General features: G+C 35.7%; 1 protein-coding gene across 5 annotated transcripts in view; it reads left to right on the top strand.

The window, feature by feature from the left end:
• The window catches only part of ADGRV1 (adhesion G protein-coupled receptor V1), a 565868-nt gene that overhangs the window by 97708 nt on the left and 453943 nt on the right, over window positions 1-14217 (top strand). For 4 of the 5 annotated variants that reach the window (XM_032276290.1, XM_032276319.1, XM_032276304.1 and 1 more), the window contains 7 exons: window positions 76-256; window positions 1257-1459; window positions 2060-2189; window positions 5516-5596; window positions 7279-7418; window positions 9537-10146; window positions 13941-14156. In XM_032276290.1, the coding sequence (XP_032132181.1) occupies window positions 76-256; window positions 1257-1459; window positions 2060-2189; window positions 5516-5596; window positions 7279-7418; window positions 9537-10146; window positions 13941-14156 (1561 nt within the window). The remainder of the gene's footprint in view (window positions 1-75; window positions 257-1256; window positions 1460-2059; window positions 2190-5515; window positions 5597-7278; window positions 7419-9536; window positions 10147-13940; window positions 14157-14217) is intronic. The other variant, XM_032276299.1, reaches the window with a different exon arrangement.

Below are 14217 nucleotides of genomic sequence, written 5' to 3'. Positions count from 1 at the left end.
GCCTTTTGAATTTTCTTCTGGTAGTCATTTCTAAATGCCTCACTGCTTAGTGCCTCTGGATATTTATATTTATAGGTCCTGAATATATATGTTCTTGATGATGATATTCCTGAGCTTAATGAGTATTTCCGTGTGACATTGGTTTCTGCAATTCCTGGAGATGGGAAGCTAGGCTCAATTCCTACCAGTGGTGCAAGCATAGATCCTGAAAAGGAAACGACCGATATCACCATCAAAGCTAGTGATCATCCGTATGGTAACCTGCTCCTTTTGCAAGAAAAATCCTCTCTTCTCTGGGCATACTTAGTTTTGTTAAGAACTTCTTAAGGCACTTTTTGCAAATGATGGAAGTAGAATGCCTTCAGACCCCCTTATTTCTACACTCTTTAACTTGTATGCTGCCGTTTTGAGGGACATTGTTTATAAGAGAAAATATAAAGATCAGTTTCCAAAGTTCAATAATATATTTTGAAAAGCTTTTTCAGGATTATTTAAAATAGAGAAAGGCATTTATGTTTATAGCTGTCAAAATTCTTTGATTTAATATTTGTCCTATGGTGATTTGATAACATCTAGGTAATTGAAATACTTTGTAATTTATATTTTATTAAGCTTGAAGAAGTGAATATATCACTATTTAATCTCTTTTTGTCTTATGCTAAATAGTGACAATTTTCTCGATTAGGGAACTGTCACAAATATCTGTCCTAGTAAGTTGGGAATGTTTTCTGTATTGCAAAATAATATTTCTTCTATGGGAATGAATCAAGAACATCTGTTAAAAGGTTTGGTAGAAATCTTGAGAGGCTCTTCACCTTTAGTTTTCATACTTAGGTTTTTTGTTTGTTTGTTTGTTTGTTTTAAGTGTTGCAACTCCTTTAAGGTGTCATTTAACCTGCTCTACTATATGTTCAAGAATGATTTCTGGAGATTCTAATATAATATGAGTAAATGTTTGAAACTGTATATTTTAAAACTCTATCAGTATTCCTGCTATTGATGCTGCTGTGGGAAGAAAAGCTTTCTTTGAGTAAAGACAAAGAAAATAAACAATTTAACTTTAATTATTCTGAAAGCTTATAAACATATTCTGTGTCAAAAGCATGTTAATTAAATCTTTGCTAAAATCTTTCTAAATAAAGGCCCTCAGAATCATGGCCTGGTGATCAAAATAATTGTGTAAGATCGCTTTAATTGAATAAAAAATTCTTGCACAGATCATTGGGAGAGCACCCTGGTCCCTTTGTCTTCACTAGGCTTGCTGCAGTTCTCCACAGGGCTGCCTCCTCAGCCCAAGGACGCAATGACCTTGCCCGCAAGCAGCGTTCCGCACATCACTGTGCAGGAGGAAGATGGAGAAGTCAGGTTATTGGTCATCCGTGCACAGGGACTCCTGGGAAGAGTGACTGCCGAATTTAGAACAGTGTCCTTGACAGCATTCAGTCCTGAGGACTACCAGGTAATTCACTTAGTTCTTTTTAAGCTGTATACACACTTGTAAAACAGACATAATCCTTCTCTGGAAGGGATTTACACTACCTGGAACTTACTGACTCACACCTGTAATCTGAGCGCTTTGGGAGGTCAAGGCAAGAGGATTGCTTGAGGCCAGGAGTTGTTGGCCAGCTTGGGCAATGTAGCAAGTCACTGTCTCTACAAAAAAAAAAAAGAAAAAAAATTAGCTGGGCATGGTGGTGCACACCTCATGTGCCAGTTAATCTGGAGTCTAAGGGAGGAGGATTGCTTGAGCCTAGGAGTTCAAGGCTGAAGTGAGCTATGATCACACCACTGCACTCCAGCATTGGTGACATTGTGAGACTCTGTCTCTTAAGAAAAAAAAAAAAAAAAGAAAAGAAATAATCTACTTTAATTGGAGAATATTTATTTTGAATTTACATTGAACACTATTCATACCCACTGAAGTGTTTTCAATTTTGTATTTTACTTATCTTCTTCTGTTTTAGTATTTATAATAATTTAGTTTGTAACAAACATTCTGATTTTACAAATCCATATACAGAATAGTTGTAATCTAATGGATCAGTCTTTTATATTTCAGAATGTTGCTGGCACGTTAGAATTTCAACCAGGAGAAAGATATAAATACATTTCTGTAAACATCACTGATAACTCTATTCCTGAACTGGAAAAGTCTTTTAAAGTTGAGTTGCTAAACTTGGAAGGAGGAGGTAAGTCTGGTGATTCAAAAATACTAAGTATTTGCTTGTCTACCCGTGCTGATGACAGCAGATTCCTTTACAAAAGTATGTTCCTTTGAATTAATCTTACTTAAATAAATGAATAAATTATTAATTTTTGGAGAGAGCAGCCTGAAAGTTAATAATCACTTAAAGCACATGATAATATATACCATAATATATGTAGTAATATATCAATCATTTTTGATTGATAATCCCTGTCTTGGTAAAAAGAAAATTCTCCTCTCTACATAAACTTTTAGTATTCATTTTATAAATTAATGTTCAACTCACAGTTTCACATAGATATACTTTCTCTCTGAGGTTTGGTTAATTCTGAGTAAGATTTCTATTTTTTATATGGACACCATGTTTGTGCCGTTTCTTCCCCCCTTTTTTTTTACCCACTGATATTTTCCTAGAAGAGATGTGCTTTTAGAATGAAAAGTGCAAGTGTACTAAATTACCAAATTACAGTTAAGATCACCTCTCTCTTTTCCATTTTTTGCTGTAGCTCTGCTAGAGCTATCTACAGGTATAACACTGTAAAATCTAGTCCTTTTGGATGATCTATTATGAGATGATTATTAATAAAAGAGGTCAATAATACCTTAACTTAAATTCTGCTATTCAGAAAGCTCTGATTATCAAGGGTCTTTGGAGTAAAAACTTAGTTTATGACAAAACTCATCTGCACTAAGTAAGGCTATTTATAATATTTATCCCAATTAGATGGAATACTTCTTTGCAAAAGTATTCTTGTGTTTATCAGGTGGTACTGGGAGTGTTACGGAAGACATATGATATGCATTGTATTACCTCTATCAGAAGTTGATAGATGATATGGTGTTTATCAGGACAGTCCCTTTCTTTATAAAACCTGGTATCATTATCTCATTGTTATTTATTATTTTGATGAAGAAAGCCAGAGTATATAAGCCATCCAAAATAAAAATTGGTAGGACTGAAATATTAAAATTGTCTTTATGTATAAAGTAGGTATTTGGGGGTAAATATGCAGAATTTTTCTTTCCTTTGTTCCCAAATCTCGGGTGACAGCAAGGAGGCCAACCAGTGTGTGGGAGCAGGGAAATGGTTAAACAGTGCTGAGCTTGGTTGAATGCATAAAACAGTACAAATGTACTGTATGACCTGTCTAGTAGGTGGCATGTAAAAATACCACCTTTTCTTGTCTTCCAGAGACAAGTCCTTGCATCTCCAAATCACTATTTGCATTACTAAAAAGTTTACTATAAAATATATGAAAAGTTGCTCTTTGTATCACTTATAGCTAAAAATCCTTATATAATAGAAAGAGAAAATGTTAGTGACCATTAGCTAATATTAATAATGGAACATGAAATATTACTGAGATGATAATACTTGTGATACCACTTATAGTGATACTTGTGATTTTATTGAGAAACTTCTCCCCATATCTCTAGAATATACATTGTTATATATTAATTGGACTTGAATACTCACTAGAAAACCAACCTTACAGTTTCGTAGAAAGCAATAGTGGCAGAAAATCTGATTTATTTCTCAGTGAGTTGGGATTGGAGGAGAAAGAATTTATACAGTGACCTCTACTCCTGGACTCATACATAGGGACTGTCTAATCTGACAAGTAGCTTATAGGGCTAAATGCTTTGGAGAGTCAAGGACTTACTTCATGCTTTTTGACTATAAAACTGATGAAACTGATGATTCTACATAAGGTATCCACAACCTGAATAGATGTCATATGCTAGTCAAAATATATGCGGTGGTGAACTTCTTTCAAATGTCTTATGCTAGCCAAAGCATAGGTGGTGTTGTACTTCCACATAATGTGGGAGCAAAGCCATGTAACCAGATATTTGCTGGAAATCCATTTAGCCTTTTAAGTCTGTATGATGATTTCAGGTTCTGGGTGCCATAAATTCTCATATCTGGTATATCCCAGTCCTATTGACAGGGCAAAAACCCAGGGCAAAAAGAAAAGAGAGGGAAGATCTTCAACTAGCATGTCAATCAAGGATATTGGTAGCAGCTCATTCATATGGATGTGGCTTTGCTATTTTTACTCTCCTTCTTTTATATTGCTGTCATCACTGCCCTTCCTATCTTCTTTGTTTGCAAACATTTGGTAAAATAATGGTTGGGGTACAAGATGTATTAGAGGGGAAGGCATAACCATTTTCTCTTTATTATTACCAAAGTGTTTTATATTTTGGTAATACTATTTATTTTCCATTGTTTTATTTGATTCTTACAATTCTTAGTCTATTTCTATGCTGCTGTAACAGAGTACCACAGACTGGACAATTTATAAGCAATAGAACTGTACTTGGCTCATGGTTCTGGAGGCTAGAAATTCCAGGATTGGGGGGCTGCATTTTGTAGGGCATTCTTGATATATCATAATGTAGTGGAAGGCTCCACATGGTCAGAGCATGCATATTAGAGGGCAAGAGAGGGCTGAACTTGCTTCTACAAGAAACACATTCTTGCAGTAACGAACCCACTCCCACGATAACAACATTAATTTATTAATGAGGGTGGAGTTGTCATGACCTGATCACCTCTTAAAGGTCCCAATTCTCAATTATACTGTTGCATTTGCGATTAAATTTCCAATATGTGAACTTTGGGAAACACATTCAAACCATAGCTACAACATTTCTATAAAAGATAGCACCTTTGATAGGTGAGGAAACTGAGATACCAAGAAGTTTAGTGACTTGCTGAAATTTTTACAGGGGACATCTTTCACAGCCAGGAGAGCAGAATTTTTAGACAGCTTGTCTAGGAGTCTTTCCACAATGTCAGTAGCCAGAAGGTGATCAAGTTTGAGAATGGTAAATAAATGTGTTGGGGATTTGAATGTTTGGTTGGAAGGAAAGGCTAGATGCATTTCCCAATATTGAACTGGTTGTTGCGAATGGTAAGGTGACTGTTAGAGACATATTAGGCTTAATCATATGATTATATGATCAGATACATATTTTTTAAATATCTAAGATATTAGAAAATAATTTACATTGCCGTAAAAAGGTGAAAATTTAAAAATAATACTAGATTGGCAGAAATGGGAAGTAACAATTACAATCTACATGGGGTATTTCATGAAACTATGAATGAAATTTTGATAATTTGATAGCTTGACTGCCGCTATAATTTTACTATTTCAAATGATCCATTTTCTATAGAAGAATGCATGTTATTGGGTGAATATTACTGCATTTTCCTCTTTGCTTGATATAAGAGCTCTCAATTTTCTCATTGTGTCAATGTGTGTTGTGTGGGTTGTGTCTCTGTGTCTCCTTGTGAAGTAGCTGAAGTCTTTAGGGTTGATGGAAGTGGTAGTGGTGATGGGGACATGGAATTCTTCCTTCCAACTATTCACAAACGTGGTAAGCAGCTGTTCTAAGGTCCTTTGCTATTATATTATATATTTTTATTTTAACTTCTCATTTTAGAGACAATACTAACCACTTATTGACAGCTACTATGCATAGGCCCTTTATGTATTTTATCTCATTAACTGTCACAGCAACTTTGTGAAATATTGTTTGCTCCATGTTGTAGTCACCCAGCTGGAAAAGGATCAAGTCAGAATCATATCCCTTTCTGCTTCCAAAATCCAGCTCTTCTTCCTGTATGAACCTAATGCAGTTTCCTGATTCTAATTGTGATAGAAATTTCACTTGAATGCCATTTATAAAAATGATTGTTGGGAAACATTTTGCATAGCTTCAAATACCTAAAAAGAGGTCAACAGAAAATTTGTATTTTCATTTTAAACACATTGCACTTATTTTCTGTACAAAAAGAAATACGGATTTTTATATGTAAAATTTAATGGAAACAAATGGAGAGTAATCCCAGAACTTTGGGAGGCCAAAGCAGGCTGATCACCTGAGTTCAGGAGTTCAAGACCAACCTGACCAACATAGTGAAACCCTGTCTCTACTAAAAATAGACAGATTAGCTGGGTGTGGTAGTATGCGCCTGTAATACCCGGAATTTGGGAGGCTGAGGCAGAAGAATTGCTTGAAGGTGGAGGTTGAGTGAACCAAGGTTGTGTCATTGCACTCCAGCTTGGGTGACAGAGCAAGACTCTGTCTCAAAGGAAAAAACAAGAAAAAAATGGGAAAAAGAAATTAGGAAGAAAATAAATGGAAGGATAGTTGGCAATTAATGTGGGTGATATTGAAAAGAGGGTGCCTTCTGAAGGAAATGTATATATAAACAGGATTTAGTTTTTTACCTTAAATATTTTTTCATATGTGAAAAGCATACTTAGAATATTTGTTTCTTGAAGAAGAGCATTTTCTAATCCTCAAATCTTTCTTTTTTCATAATGTCAGGTTTTATATTTTAGTGTCAGAATTCATGATTTCACCCTCTTCTTCCCTAACTTCCATCAATGCCTCATGCAACTGCTGTAATTAATTACTCTATTTCTTTTAGAATTGTTCATTTTCTAGTCTGCAGACATTAATGCAACATAAAAATTGAACATACCTTTTAGGAAAAAATGAAATGCCTCTTTAGATCTTGGCATCTTTTTAGCTACAGAATAGGACTATTTAGGATCAAGAGAGAGAGATTTACAATGTCATCACATGATGAAAAAACAGGCCGAGAATTCATGCACATTGGAAACGAAGAATCTGTTCAGCCAGAATTAACTAAAATCATAGGGAAACTACTTACTATTTCATGAAAGTAAGAGTCGTTCTGGCTCAAGTTCTTTTGAGGTCAGCAAAGGGCGTGGGAGACCTTCCTCATATACTCTGTGTGGAAGAATGTTCTCTTTCATAGAGAAGAAAAAGAAAAACAAGTTTTCCTTGTTCATCTCCAAGTGCATATGCAGCACTTGTACATCACATTGGTGCCAAAGTAGAGAGAGGTCATAAAAGCATGAATATATGTGGCACCCATTTGTGTCTGCCTTTCTTTCTAAAACAAATTAGAATGTACTCAGTGAATGGAAGGACTCTTTTCAGAAAGTTGTTTCTTGGCTTTTCCTTTGGTTTGTAAATTACTGATTAACATATTTTTTTCTATCTGTTGTAACTTGTTCATGCAGCCAGTCTAGGAGTGGCTTCCCAAATTCTAGTGACAGTTGCAGCCTCTGATCATGCTCATGGCATATTTGAATTTAGCCCTGAGTCACTCTTTGTCAGTGGAACTGAACCAGAAGATGGGTGTAGCACTGTTGTATTAAATGTGAGTATCTTTTTTTTCCTTCATTTCTAGACACTTTCTATTATTTTATAAACTGCACTGTGTTATGAAAGTGTGTTTTACGTTTTCCTTATTTTGTGTAGGCTGAGGGGAGTAAGCCTATTGACACAGGCAATACAAATTGGTAATTAAACAGTGATTTAGCATTTATTTTTGTCTTTAATATTGCACATGGAGTCATTGTTTAATTCTGAGGATCTTTGACCCTTTAATGAATAAAATGGACCTTTACTATAAGTATTTTTTCTTACGTAGATTTTTGTGTTACTTCAGATAAGTTGTGGTAACAAACACCTCTAAAATATTAATGCTTAATACAACAAAGATTTGTTTTTCATTCATAGTATGTATATGTCCAACTTAAGTTAGCAAGGAGCTCTGATTACCAGTCACTTTAGGAACCGGCCATATCTCAGCAGGTGTTTTTATCTTCTTGGTGGAGGGAAATGTGGATGTGAAGAACAGCATACCAGCCCTTATAGCTTCTTTCTGGAAGTGATTTACATCATTTCTACTTAACTTCCTTGGTCAAAACAGGTCTCATGGCTGTGCCTAATATCAATGGGCGAAGTGTAATCCTATCTTGTCTCTGTCCCATAAGAAAAGAAAAATCCAAAACATTTGTGAACAAGCAATAATAATAACTCTATATGAGTGTGTGTTTGTGTGCCTACTCTTTTTTTTTAATTTCAGTAGAAATTAAGAAGGATTTATTGTTCAGTGACTCACAGGAGCTAGCTGCTTGCTCAGCTTCCATATGAATAATGAAGAAATATCACTCAAACATATCCTGCTGTACTATTATGGCAGATTTTCAATAAATTGTTGTGCAATAAATTGAATAACCTTAAAAAGGCTAACTAATGACTCAGGAAGGAGAAAAAAAGCATTATGGGAAAAGATCAATTTTTATAAAATTGCTGTCTCTAATTTTATTTTGACGTAACCATCATATTTCAAGAACAAATTAAAATTACTCTTAGTTGGGATTTACTTGGAGAAATTTTTAAGCTTTTCATTCTTAATATATTATTGACAAAAGCTTCTTTTTTTTTCTTAAATGTATTTTCTTATACCTTGGGTCAAATATGTTTTTTGGTGAGTTTGTTTACGTAATATATTGAAGATAAAAGTAAATGTGATTTTTTGTTGTTGTTGTTTGTTTGTTTGTTTTTTGAGACGGAGTTTCGCTCTTGTTACCCAGGCTGGAGTGCAATGGCGCGATCTCGGCTCACCGCAACCTCCGCCTCCTGGGTTCAGGCAATTCTCCTGCCTCAGCCTCCTGAGTAGCTGGGATTACAGGCACGCGCCACCATGCCCAGCTAATTTTTTGTAGTTTTTAGTAGAGACGGGGTTTCACTGTGTTGACCAGAATGGTCTCGATGTCTTGACCTCGTGATCCACCCGCCTCGGCCTCCCAAAGTGCTGGGATTACGTTTTAAAAATGAGTTTTACAGCTCACTTTTCCGAAAAGCACCATTTATTTATATATTTTTCAGAAAAATACATACCAATCATATGTATTCCTTACAATGAAATACATATCATTTTTGCAGTGATTGTGAAAACTTTTATGAGTGTGCCTAAATGTCATAAACTGTTAATCGCATTTGATTTATTGGGGATAAAATAAAAGATACACAGAAGACAGTTATAATTTAAATAGAAGCAACATTTTTTCATCAATTTATAGTTTCAATGAGCAATCACTTTTGACATTTTTATTATTTTGATGGTTTGTTTATTTTTTTAAGAGATAGGGTCTTGCTGTGTTGCCCAGGCTGGAGTGCAGTGGCACCATCATAACTCACTGCAGCCTCTAACTCCTGGGCTCCAGTGATCCTTCTGTCTCAGTCTCCTGAGTAACTGGGACTAAGGCCTGTGCCACTACATTCAGCATAGACTTTTAAAATATCCTCCATTTGTAGGATTCTCTGTGGGCCTTCAAAGATGGATAATATATGACCCCTGCCTGCAACAGTCTTATAGTCTGGAGAAGAACTTACATAAAATAAAATTGTGCTGCTATCATTAATGTATTTATAAGCCTCTTAGTAACTGGTTTTAATCTAATATGTTTTAATATTAAATATTTTGTAGGTTATAAGACATCATGGAACTCTGTCTCCAGTGACTCTGCATTGGAACATAGACTCTGATCCTGATGGTGATCTTGCCTTCACTTCTGGCAACATCACATTTGAGATTGGGCAGACGAGTGCCAATATTACTGTGGAAGTATTGCCTGATGAAGATCCAGAACTGGATAAGGCATTCTCTGTGTCAATCCTCAGTGTTTCCAGTGGCTCTTTGGGAGTTCATATTAATGCCACATTAATAGTTTTGGCTAGTGATGATCCATATGGGGTGTTCATTTTTTCTGAGAAAAACAGACCTGTTAAAGTCGAGGAAGCAACCCAGAATATCACACTATCAATAATAAGGTTGAAAGGCCTCATGGGAAAAGTCCTTGTCTCATATGGAACACTAGATGATATGGAAAAACCACCTTATTTTCCATCTAGTTTAGCTAGAGCAACTCAAGGGACAGACTATATACCAGCTTCTGGATTTGCTATTTTTGGAGCTAATCAGAGTGAGGCAACAATAGCTATTTCAATTTTGGATGATGATGAGCCAGAAAGGTCTGAATCTGTGTTTATTGAACTACTCAACTCTACTTTAATAGCGAAAGTACAGAGTCGTCCAAGTAAGTATCCCTTAGTGTGTTATGATTGTTATTAGCCATCAGAATCCTAAAACAATAAATTTTAAATTTGATATAATACACAATTATATAAAAAATAGTAAACTCTAACTTTGAAAGTGTCCTCTTACAACAGTTTACCTGTAAGGCAACTGGAAGCTGGACACATTTTTTCTTAGAAATTCTGTTCTAAAAGTCAGTTACACTCATAGGCTGAATTTTAAAAGCTCCTATGTAATCCAGGTGTAACTAACCTCTAGTACTTTGTGCTGTATACTGTAACTTTCAAAACATTTTGGAATCAATGTGAGGAGTCCAAGGACAGTCTTAGTAGCAACAGCCTGAGCCTCTCTCATCTTGATCTACTTCTGGAAGATTCTCTAACCAACACAAGCTCTTTGTTTTGGCAAGAAGCATGTAGCTCTGGCAACTGCATGAGGGAAGGAGGACAGGGCTGTGTAGCGTAAGAAATTGTGAAAATTTTTGGGTTGCTGTGAGGTTTGAGAAGCCATTGGGCCAAAAGTCCCAGGAAAATGGCCACTACTTTATAGCAGAAGCTGCTGAACCAGATCCTCTGTCCAATGTCAGTCACTCCTCATTCCTCATTTATATACCCCATTAGTGGATCATCATTAGTGGTTTCATATTCTCCATCAGTGGATCATCATCAGTGGATTGATTCATATCCCCCATCAGTGGATCATCATCAGTGGATACATATCCCCCATCAGTGGAGGATGGGGCATATGAATGAGGAATGAGGAATGACTGACACTGGGCAGAGGATCTGGTGTAGAAGCCTCTGCTTGAAAGTAGTGGCCACTCTCCTTGGAATTTTGGCCCAGTGGCTTTGAAGAGGGAGTGGACTGGGTATGGATGGGGAGCAGGACTGGAGCTTGTAGAGCTGAAAGCAGCTATTATGTTGTAGCTTGTTCATTAGTTCATTTTTCTTTCTAGGAAGACCTGTAGCTCTAGAAACGTGTTTTTGAATAGAGAAGACTGTAGATCTGGAATAAGGGAATAGATAATGGAAGAAAGATCAGTGATATTAATTCAATATTAATTTTAGGACAATGTGTTTAGGAAAACTAGTAAGACCTTCTTTAAGAAACTGTAGTTATATAGCCTAAAACGTAAGATTCCAAGATCTGCATGTTGACTGTGTTCTGCCATGTAGATTAACACTTCTTACAAGTAAGCTTCTTTACTTTACTGTAACACTTGGGTGAATTGTTGTGTGGGGTGAGCAGTATTCTTGCCCACAATGTAAATGCAGTCCAGGGTTATAGAAAAAAATTTATAGGACAATTGCTAATGTTACATCTTCAGATTATAAGGTAAAACATCCTCACACACAATGCCCACCTTGACATCTTTTTAAAGCAAGATTTAGGATCAGTTATAATTGCAAACAAATTAAGATAAAACTCAAGAATTGGTCTTAAAAAAAAAATAAAATAAAATAAATATATTTATTTAAAAAAAAAAGAATTATAGAATATAGCCTGGTTTTCAAGGAACTCGCAGTCTCTTGACATGGAAATAAAACCATGAGGGAGTATCACATATCACAATGGCTATTAGCTGCAGCTCTTGGCATCAGATAATTTATGTTCCAGTATATAATAATAAATTGTTGGACATAGTCTTTTTAAGCCCCAGCTTCCTTACATGTAATATAGAAATATTATGAGGATTAAATATGGCAATACTGTATATGTAAAAATACAGTGTCCGATGCATGGTAAGCATTTTATAAACATGAACAATTATTATTAATAAAGTAGTATAGCAGAATATGTGCTATGGAATGGAAGAAGCAATCAACATAAATTTCATGATTGATATTTTTCTTGAACCATGTAACATACATGGGGCAGTTCAGCATAGGTATAAAGCTGTGAAGTGGGATAATTAAAGAACAATTAAGTGCAAATCTATATGATATTGACTCAGATTTTAAAACCAAAATTGATTTAAGACCTAATAGGGTCTTTGCTGCTCTACTGGGAGTGTAATCATCAATTTTCATGAGTAAGGAGAGCAGTGTGAGAAAACTGGCTATTAGCATCTGGCTAAGGGCATAGGGAAGATAAATAGTCATGGATAACTGAAGGTTGTATATCTGGTTTGGTAAGGAATTATAGATATGGAGCTAGAGATTAGGCAAACCCTCATAGAATGCCCCTGGATTGTGTCCCAACAGATACTCATCTAAGACCTTAGATAACTTCGTTAACTTATTTGTTGTACCTCTGATTCCTCATCTATAGACAGTCTTCCTTACCTCATGGATATGGTGTGGGATTACATGACTTATTTAATACACAAAAAGTGCTTAGAACAATACATGGCGTGTAGTTCCACACTCAGAAAATGTCACCTGCTGCTGCAACTGTCTATGTTACTGCCATTCTTTCCTAATTTAGTTGAAGTTAATTGTATTATATTGATTCATAGTTTATGATTTTAACTGTGACATAATTGGGCTCATGTCATTTAAATTAAATAGTGTTATTACCAGTGTTTAGGTTAAACTTCGAAAATGTTAAATTTTTTCACAGTCACATACTTCCAAATACCATGGTTGTTTGAAAGTATTCTAAATATGAACTCAAAAATAATAAGTTTGTTTTTGTTTCATTTGTGTTAAAAGGTCATTTTTAAATATTGTTTTGGCAAGGGTGCTATTGGAATTGAACCGAGAAAAGTCAGGCAGAGTTTGTGGAGGGCTCTATATGCCTTCAAAATAAGTATTGCTCTCTGAAATCAATAAAAATAAGAATGGAGCTTTAAAATTATCTACCACACTCCATTATAACAGGGTTGATGTAGTCTTGAGGCTGACTCTGATTGCTGGCTGAGTGGATTCATCCACTGGGGTAACAAACTGCCATAAACTGGGTGACTGAGAGAAGAAATTTATTCTTCACAGTTCCGGAGGCTGGGAAGTGCCGTGATTAAGGTGCCAGCAGATTCAGTGTCTGGTGACGGCCTCCTTCCTGAGTCTTGTGCAAGCATTGAGGGGTCTTTGTCTCTCTCAGGCCTCTTTTATATGGTGCTAACCCCATTTATAAGGGTCCCACCCCTTTATCCTAATCACCTTCAAAGGCTCCACCTCTTAATACTATCACCACAGTGATTAGGATTTAAACGTATGAATTTTGGGATGGGGGGACACAAACCTTCAGACCATAGTAACAAAGTAGTTCAGTGACTGTACTAATTAGTATTGGGCAGTGCAGAACAGGTTTGTCAAGGAAGAAGGTGAAGCAGTATTTAGAGTATGATGATTTGCAGCTAGTCTTTGGGGTCAAGGAACTAAATTAGCTTCCTACTCAATTTTGTAACTGAAATGCTGTTTTGTTTTAATGGCATAGCAAACCAATTAGAAGAGCATCATTCTGTAGATTTCGTCATCTGTTGTAATATGTAAAGTGATGATTAATTATACTCTAATGATTTTTTCTTTTTGATAACTTTTCAATACATATTAAAATATTTCTGTAGGTAACTGTTCTTTTGCTATAAATTCTATAATTAAAATTTCTCTAGAATGTAAGCTATGAGAGAGCCGGGACATTCTGTTTAGTTTGTTTTTGAATCCTGAATATGTCTACATAAATGTTGGTGCATATTAAGCAATACATATTCTTAAATATAAATAGTAGAGGGAAAACCCTAAATGAGAGTCCTATTCAGGCGATGGAGTCTTGCTGAGGTTTCTTGATCACTTTTGGCCAGTTATTGGAATTTTGATAACTTTCTGTGTTATATTTGGATCTTTTATCTTACAGTTCCAAATTCTCCACGTCTTGGGTCCAAGGTAGAAACTGTTGCCCAAGTAATTATCATTGCCAATGATGATGCATTTGGAACTCTTCAGCTCTCAGCACCAATTGTCCGAGTGGCAGAAAATCATGTTGGACCCATTATCAATGTGACTAGAACAGGAGGAACATTTGCAGATGTTTCTGTGAAGTTTAAAGCTGTGCCAATAACTGCAATAGCTGGTAAGAAAAGACATCTAAAAAGCAGTACATACAGTGGGACATACACACAGAGGGACATGTA

This window comes from Sapajus apella, unplaced genomic scaffold, assembly GCF_009761245.1.
Source record: "Sapajus apella isolate SASKATOON/1434 unplaced genomic scaffold, GSC_monkey_1.0 scaffold1, whole genome shotgun sequence".
Taxonomy (NCBI): domain Eukaryota; kingdom Metazoa; phylum Chordata; class Mammalia; order Primates; family Cebidae; genus Sapajus; species Sapajus apella.
Note: the sequence above shows the minus strand (reverse complement) of the source record. Positions and strands in the feature narration are given on the sequence as shown.